Source organism: Falco punctatus (genome assembly GCF_963210335.1).
Source record: "Falco punctatus genome assembly, chromosome: 4".
NCBI classification, from domain to species: domain Eukaryota; kingdom Metazoa; phylum Chordata; class Aves; order Falconiformes; family Falconidae; genus Falco; species Falco punctatus.
In genome coordinates, this window is record NC_137583.1 from 11598898 (window position 1) to 11607584 (window position 8687).

The 8687-nt window shown below is 41.2% G+C and overlaps 1 protein-coding gene across 1 annotated transcript in view; it reads right to left on the reverse strand.

The window, feature by feature from the left end:
• Positions 1–6698, reverse strand: part of SEC61A1 (SEC61 translocon subunit alpha 1) — a 13007-nt gene extending 6309 nt beyond the window's left edge. The window contains exons 1-8 of the mRNA XM_080385420.1: positions 6554–6698; positions 4982–5049; positions 4228–4293; positions 4047–4125; positions 2372–2503; positions 1506–1615; positions 1131–1284; positions 123–283 (exon numbers count right to left, since the gene is read on the reverse strand). Of these exons, the coding sequence (XP_080241546.1) occupies positions 123–283; positions 1131–1284; positions 1506–1615; positions 2372–2503; positions 4047–4125; positions 4228–4293; positions 4982–5049; positions 6554–6560 (777 nt within the window). The 5' untranslated portion in view covers positions 6561–6698. The remainder of the gene's footprint in view (positions 1–122; positions 284–1130; positions 1285–1505; positions 1616–2371; positions 2504–4046; positions 4126–4227; positions 4294–4981; positions 5050–6553) is intronic.
• Between the last annotated feature and the right edge of the window lie 1989 nt (positions 6699–8687).

Here is an 8687-nt window from a genome sequence, read left to right on the forward strand (position 1 = left end):
AGGTACAAAAATGAGTCTTCTGAAGGCACTAGAAAGTGAAAATACAATTTCTCATAAAAGGAAGCAGATTACAGATCTACTTCCATATCAACAGTTTCACAGGCCTCGTTATTCCAACTGACCTGGAAATAAATTACAATAGCGAAGACAAAGATGGTGGCAATCAGGTTCATAAGGTTGGGGAGATTCTGACGGTAAAAAGCCTCACGAAGAGCTCTGACTTTGTCTGTACGAGTAGCCAGAAGATGGAACAGAGCAATGATGGCTCCCTCAAATTCCATGCCTTGGAAAGGAAAAGAAAAACCAAGTTAGGTGTGCTGTGATTATCTCCAAACTTCAGCGCTTTGTCCCATTAGGTATATTTCTGAACTAGAGGATTCAGAATGGGATATATCTCCAAGTCTCTTGCATCTAGAGCATGCTGTCAGACTTTTCCTACTGCCATCCTTCGTATCAGCTACGTTATGTCCAAGATTTGTTTTTTAAATCTCCCTGTAGTGGCCTAGAAACTAAATCATAACCCAATGATCAAATGAGATAATTTTATTGGTCTCCAGAAATACTGACATTCACTAGGGTCTTTACCCCTTTCCTCCTCCCCACCAAATAAACAAAAGAAATGGATGAGAGAGGCAGCATGCTTTCTAGTATCATTCACAGTGACACACAAGTTATTGTTTGCATTACAGCAAATACGATAACCTCAGTTATGTTTTCTATTATACAGCACCAAACAAAATCACCTTCTGTAACATTCGGAGAATAAGGTCTTTGGGGCAAAGATTGAAAAAAATGCAAGGTGCAGAAAGAAACAGATGATATTTGTCAGTAAGCTGGGAAGCAACCATAATACAATGGCAGTCTACCACTAGTGAGTTTTAATGGAGGCACCGTAAGAAATTCAAGTTCAGGAAATATCTTGAAAGACACTACAAAATTAAAGAGAAATGTCTTTGTAGTTGCACCTTGCGTAGGAGCACTTGCTGTATTTAACAAGATTCACTACATGGCAATTACACAGCCAAGATGCTAGCAGCAGCGTTTGCCATTTAAGTTGACATACTGCAAAAAATAGATTTTGCCTTTTTTGTACAAAAATTTTGTAAAGAAAACAGACTATGCCATATTACCTCGTCCTGTGTTCACTGTAGTGGGGCTGAATGCTTTCCACACAATAGTCTCACAGATATTGGTAGCAATGAAGAGAGAGATGCCAGAACCGAGACCATATCCTTTCTGCAGGAGTTCATCCAAGAGCAGAACTATCAATCCAGCAACAAATAGCTACAGTAAAGAAAGAAATACAGCATTAGTCCCATCCTTTCTTAAATTTTGTTAAAAAAGTAACTTGTATTAAAAGAGAAGGAAGGTGTGTATATATATATATATATATACACATGGATGAGGAAGCAGGCACACTTCAATCTCTGCATGTTGGGCAGGCAGTCCGTAAGGTGGACTTTTTGACCCTTTCAGAGGGAAAGCAAGAGAGGACTAGAAATCACCTGAATCGTGATAAGCAAGCAGATACCAGCACCCATCTCAGATGGGTCTCCATACATCCCAGTCATTACATAGACAATAGACTGTCCAATGGTAATGATCATTCCAAACACTGTGGAATAAGAAGAAAAAAGTACATATTTGTTCTGGACATCTAGGTCAGTGGGCAATTAGAGAAATACAAATCACTTTCCCTTTGTAGAGAAAACTGGGAAGGAATACATTGTCACAGGATGTTTAAATTCAAAGGTAAGGTGTTTGAAATCTGGCACTAAAAATACAAATACACACAGACACTTCACTGAAGATTGCTTTAGATATTGAAAACTGAGGGTGTTATGATATTACTGTAGCAATTTATGAATTGTTTTCCCGGTGAACAGATCAGTAAATAGTGCGATACAGCATCAAATAGCTAAAGAACACTCAAATTTTTCTAAAAGCCATTTATCAACTGAGCACAGAGATCTCTTATTGCTGAGAACAAGCCATGCTTGATACTGCAAGGTAGAAACTAGAACAAACATCCTAATAGTAACTTTTCTAGGTTAACACTGTCCAACACAGTTGAAAAGTTCAGTCCCCACAGTCTACGTATTACTTAATTTAACTGGTGAGATTACAGCAGCAGTGCCAATCGCAGATATTTTTCCTTTTCAAACCTTTCTGAAGCTAAACAGCTAACAAGCCAGAAAGCAGACAGTAAAAGGCTGATTAAAGACAGAAACCTGTGGCATAACATGAACACACAGCATGAGAGAAACCCATGTACCCGACTCGAACATTCATCACACAGTAAGTTTACACTTTCTGTTTGTTAAGTTTAGATACTCTAGAACATCAGCCTTGAATATCAGCTGTTACTCACATTTCTGTGCTCCATTGAAGAGAGCTCTGTCCTTTGGGGTGTCACCAACTTCAATTATCTTAGCACCTGCCAAGAGCTGCATGATGAGCCCAGAAGTGACAATAGGTGAAATCCCCAGCTCCATCAGTGTACCTGACGGACACAGGAAGAGCAACAAAAGAAAATAATGGGGTGTACCATACCCAGGCACCTCTGAAGTTCAAAACTGCTTTTTTCCACCCTTTATGCCATGATGGAGAAAATATAAAACTCCAAACCTCCACAAATGTAAAAGATTTAAATAGCAGAAAGTTAAAAGTCAGTCTGATGAGTAATGTGATATTCCTTAGTACCTTTTAAAAAACACCTTCACTGAAAAAGACTGTTGTTATCCAGAACAGTTGTGGTTTAACCACAGCTGGCAACTAAGTACCTCGCAGCCACTTGCTCACTCCCCCCACCCCCAGTGGGATGAGGAGGAGAATTGGGGAAAAAAGTAAAATTTGTGTGTTGAGGTAAGAACAAATTAATAATTGAAATACAATATTACAATAGCAACAATAACAATAACTGTAATGAAAAGAAGAGAGAGGGAGAGAAAGGAATAAAAAACCAACCAAGTGATGCACAACACAATTGCTCACCACTTGCTGACCAATGTCCAGCCAGTTCCCAAGCAGCCATTGGTGGCCCCCAGCCAACTCCCCCCAGTTTATATACTGAGCATGACGTTCTATGGTTTGGAATATCCCTTTGGCTAGTTCGGGTCAGCTGTCCTGGCTATGCTCCCTCTTGGTTTTTTAGGCAGCCGCTCATTGGCAGAGCATGGGAAACTTGAAAAGTCTGTTATTTAGGATAAGCGCTACTTAGCAACAACTAGAACATCAGTATGTTATCAACATTATTCTAATACAATGCTGTGTTTTGGATTTAGTATCAGCTACTAAGAAGAAACTTAGCTCTATCCCAGCTGAAACCAGGACAAGATAGGAATTTGCTTTCTGCCTTTGACAATGAGTCACTTAATTATCTGTAATTTTAAACAGGAAAACCCAAACTTTTTTCAGGAGTACACCAAGCTGCATGCATGCATATGGGCACATCTCATTATGATATAAACTAATAAATAGCTCAAATGATATATAATGACAAAGTGAATTCAAGAAACTGTCACCATTCCCTCTACAAGAAAATGTAGAGGCTTTTTTTATAAACTATTTTTATAATCTAAACTATATATACTATATAAACCCTACATATATATAAAACCATAAATTTATTTATAAAGTTCATAAAATAGTTATCATGAATTTTAGTCTTCTGTGAGACAGACTCAAAGATGTCACCCAGAAAACAACACTCATGTAATATGGTTTGAAACATAAACCACCTGAAATATATACAAAAGACAGCAACAGCAGCAATACAGGTAATTCTTCCCTAATCCTTTTCACTCCAAAATGCTCCTTGATTTTTGTACATATAACATTGCACACAGCCAACCATAAACTCATTTTGTCCACTAAGTTATGCCTTTCCCAATGCCACCCTGGATTATGATTTTACATAATACATAAAATGACTTATGCCCCTCTACTTCAGATATTTTCGTTGTTGGAGTGCAACGTAAGAACATGTCCAAAGATGTTTTGATTCAAGCTATAAAAACCCCACCCTCCTGAAAGACTGGCCATACCTCTATTTGATGCCAAAATCACTCTCATCCAGTAGAAAGGATCTGCAGAGTCTGATGACATGATACCGAACAAGGGAATCTGCATTTCCAACCAACAGAGGAAAAATGGATTAAATTAGAGACTTCATAATATCCTTTAAACATTTTAGCTCTTCCTTAAAAAAAAGGGAAAGAAACATACCTGGCAGCATACTAAGAAGATGAAGAGTGTGATAGCTGTCCATAGTACCTTTTCCTTAAACTGAATCTAAAGGAAAAAAACAAAACCAAAAACCAGCAACCAAAGATGATAAAGCTGTCAAGATAACCAGATCTAGTCAATCAGGCAAACTTTCATAGTAGCTAAAGCACACTTGATTTTCTCGTGAGGGACAAAGTACAGGACATCCTAAAGAAAATAACTCACTGTTCATCCCTTTTATACTATGTAAGGCCAAGGAAAACGTCAAAGCTTTATTGAAACTTTAACCCAAATAGACAAGCTTATGTCAATGGAAGGTAATTCTAGTATTTTCACAGAAATGAGTCTTGTATCTTTCTAAGAAAGAGCCTGTGGTGAGAAAAAAAAAAATAGAGAAGCTTATCTTAGCAAATAACCTCAGATTAGAACTGAAGAAGCAAAGATTTTCAAGTTGCTATTTTAAACTATTATAGTTTACACTCCGGTATGTACTGCTTTCAACATTTCACTGCTGTGGCATAACCACAACTGCACAACTGCATTTACCAGCAAATATATTCTTGTACAACCGTATCCACAATACCCACAATACAGGGTGTGCTAGACAAGCCCTGCACTAAAAACAATTTTGTCTAAAGCTGCCATTCTCCGAAGAGGAAAAAAAATAAAATCCTAATCCCACAAATGCAAACTAAGCTGTAAACATTTTATATTACACAAATACAAACCTGTGAAGAAAATTGTATTAACTTACCTTCCGTTCTGGCTTTTGGATTTCAGGCAAGATAACACAGAAGGGCTTGATTACTTCAAGAAATTTTACTGTATGGAAATTAGTTAAAAGACAAAGTGAACACACAAATACAACAAACACTGGGAAAAGCTCAAGTAAAACTGAATTTGGACATGTACTTTACATATTAAAAGTCTCAGTTAAGGACAAATGTATATCATTGTTTTGATTTTTTAAAAAGTTCTTATCGGTTCTAAATATACCATACTAGCTGAATCTCTGTATAAGTACAGCATGGACTGGAAACAAAAAGAAAAATGTCAAGAGTTTTCCCATTTTACTAAGTACACTGACAGTGCAAAAAATGCCTTGCCATTGTTTTGCATGAGTTTACCAATACCTTTGAACTTTTATTTAATAATAGCTTCACCCCTAACCTGGTATTTGAGAAATACACCACCTGAAATACAATACTTTTAGGCCATACAGCTTAAGAATTCCTTCATGCTGTCATAAGCAACAATTCAAGTTACTTTACAGAACACCTCATGCAATGATCTCCTCCTAGTCAAAAGGACATAGCCTTTGATCTGAAAAGTCTGAGTCTTAGAATAAGCATACAAAAGAAGAGGGTATCTGCAAAGTCACAAGTTCTCCTATGAGCAAAGATCTGATTTTGAACAGAGTTAATGCTTAACTTCTTCAGATGAATCTCAGACTGCACCTATATTTTGGGCTGATCTGAACTAAAAAGTGTATGATAATGCAGAAGACCTGAAACTACTGGTGGCTTTCCACTTTTCTGTAGAAGGCAGCAACTTCAGCGGCAGTTTTGTAACACTTTAAAACCAGCCCATAAAAATTATTTACTTCATGTCAAACGATTAATTGCCTGAAGTTACACTGGATTGTGGTTTTAAACTTCACGCAAATCGTGATTCTCCCCTACATCTACAATACTATTCCAATTGACTAAGATGATTTTTCAAGCAGCTCTTTCTCGAAGTAGCAGACTGAAGACTGCCATTCACCCAGGTTACCTCCAGACTTCAGATCACTGTTTATAGTTTACTCTGGTAATTGGAAGCGTTATGAGCAATCGCCAGCCTGACTGCCCGTCGCTCCCTGTCTCCTCACGGCACAAGCACACCCGGGCCTGGGGCTGGCTGTGCCCGCCAAGCGAGCGGCCCGGCCGCCGGGCATAGCAGCGCCAGGTCCCTTTCCCTAGGGACATCTGCCATCACCAGGACACGGGTCCTTCACCGCGAGATGGGGGTGGGATAACCCAGAGGGAGCTGCTGTACAAGAGAAGGGAAATGGGCGCAGGACTGACCACGGCGGGAGTGCCGCCGCCGGCGGGCAGCCCCCAGGGCCATGGGGCCCCGGCGCCTCAGAGGGGCTCCCCGCCGCCCAGGAGGGGAGCGCGGGGAACGGGCCGCCGCGCCGCCCCTGAGGAGGGCCCATCCCCAGGCGCCTGCGAAAAGGGAGCCGGTGGCCGAGCCGCGGCACCTTGGCCGTCGCGCACTCCGCGAAGACCCCGCTCTCGTCCCCTCCCGCCCGCCGACCGCCCGGCCGAGGCGCCCCGGTACTCACTGCCCATGGCGGCCGCCGGACGGGAGGCAAGAGCGAGCGGCGGCGGCAGCTGCCTCGGAGAGACACGTCAGGGATAGAGCCCGGCCGCCCCCTTCCGCTTCCTGCCACGCGCCGGGCCCGCCGGGCCCCGCCGCCGCCGCGCAGGCGCTGTAGGCCGCCCCGGCTACCGCCGCCCTCCGCTGCCCCCAGGGCAAGGAGCCTACAACTCCCGTCATGCATTACTGCCAGAGCGACCACACCCCCAAGGAGGGCGGGGGGACCCGACGCTTATTGGCTCCCCGCGGGTCTAGGAAACCAATCAGATGGCGGAGTGGCGCACGGATTTCTGGGAGTTGTAGTCGTGCTCGCCCTGGCAGCCATCTTAATGAGGGATAGGCCTGGCCCCGGGGCAGGGCCGCGGCGGTGAGGTTGGGAGTTATTTCAGGGGGTTTTAGCTAGTAGAGATCTTATGGAATTACTGTATTAGAGAATTATTATTTATAACAATTAAATAATTAAATAATTTAAAATATTATTATATATTATTATAATATAGTATAATTATATAATATAATAATATTCTAATAATATAAATAGCAATAAGATGTAATTAGAGAAATCTCTAGGAATTACTGAAGACATCTGCCAATGGGTCTGAGAATGTTTTAGTTATTCTTGTGCATAGCTCTTGTCCAGAGCAGCTTATTTCAAAACATCTGGTTTATCAAAAGTGATTTTAACCCACCCATTTCTAATTAGAGATAAAGCAACTGCTTCCCAGCTGCCAAGCTATCTTGCAGAGGTTTGTTGATAAGATCTTTTGGACTTAACTAATGTAGGTGCTGTGCCTGGCTTACCTGTGCCAACAGGTGGAAAAGAGTGAAGGCCTCGCCGTGGTTTTGTGGAAGTCTGGGCAAGGGACCGCCAGCAGTGATCCAGGGGAGGGGTGGCAGAAGCCTCTGATGAAATGCCAGAATCTGCTGGATTTATTAAAACAAGGCAAACTATTGTGAGAGGTGCTGATAACATCACTATGCCAGATCACTGGTATGTTAAAAGATTAGTATGGATTTATCTATCTCTAAATGGTTCATCTGCTTTTAGTCTAGGTAGTTGTCTAGACTCTAGTCAATGAAGGCAGAAGGAGACACCTGGAGAAATACTCACTCTACCTATCTTACACATCTGTTTTCAGATTACATGAATTATCCTCCAGAAGTACCTATCTGTATTGATTATAGAGGGAACTAAGGTGACCACTTCAGACCAGATACCTGTATTTTACACATCTTTTTTCAGATTACATGAATTATCCTCCAGAAGTACCTATCTGTATTGATTATAGAGGGAACTAAGGTGACCACTTCAGACCAGATACCTGTATTTTACACATCTGATGTTAGAAGAGATGAATTCCACCCATAAAGACTAAAGGTGTCTAAATGTAAAACATGTACTACAAAATTATATATCTCAATATACCTCTATTGCATTAATACAAAGTTGACATTTAATTACTGCTTTTGAAATCGGGCTTTACTCTGTGGCAACTGACTGTAGATGCTGGACCCAGTTGTGTTGAATTGTGCCCTGATGCACACAACAAAGACTATATGATTGCCTCAATAGCCGGAGGTAAAAAGCAGAAAATAGAGACAGAGAGTAGAAATGAGGAGAGAAGCACAGATTAATTTTTCACTGCCGCCAAATGGTTCTAGTTCTATGGCATTGCTTGCAGAAACTGGCTACAATCACTTTTTAAAGAGATCACATTTTCCATGTCTGTGATGCGCTCACACTCTGTTCCCACACCGGTACATTTTATCAGGGTGTCAAAGCTTGCACGTTGCATTGAATAAAGGCCTTTTTTAACCAAGGAAGATAAAAGAGACACACCAGCTGTTGTTACACCACGTCTCCTAGCATCTGTGGGCTGGGATCGCTAGAGGGCATTACAAAACTATTCGTTTATATACACGTGTATAAGTGTACACATGCACACAAACATTGACACAAGACCTTACAAAACAGGGCTAGTGAATATTTGTAGCATCGGTCTGCAAGAGAGGTCCTGCGCTAACAATAGCCCTTTGTGTGCTGGCTCTGTTTCATAGTGTTTGCATGCAGTCTGATTTTTGATGTACAAACTCCTCCA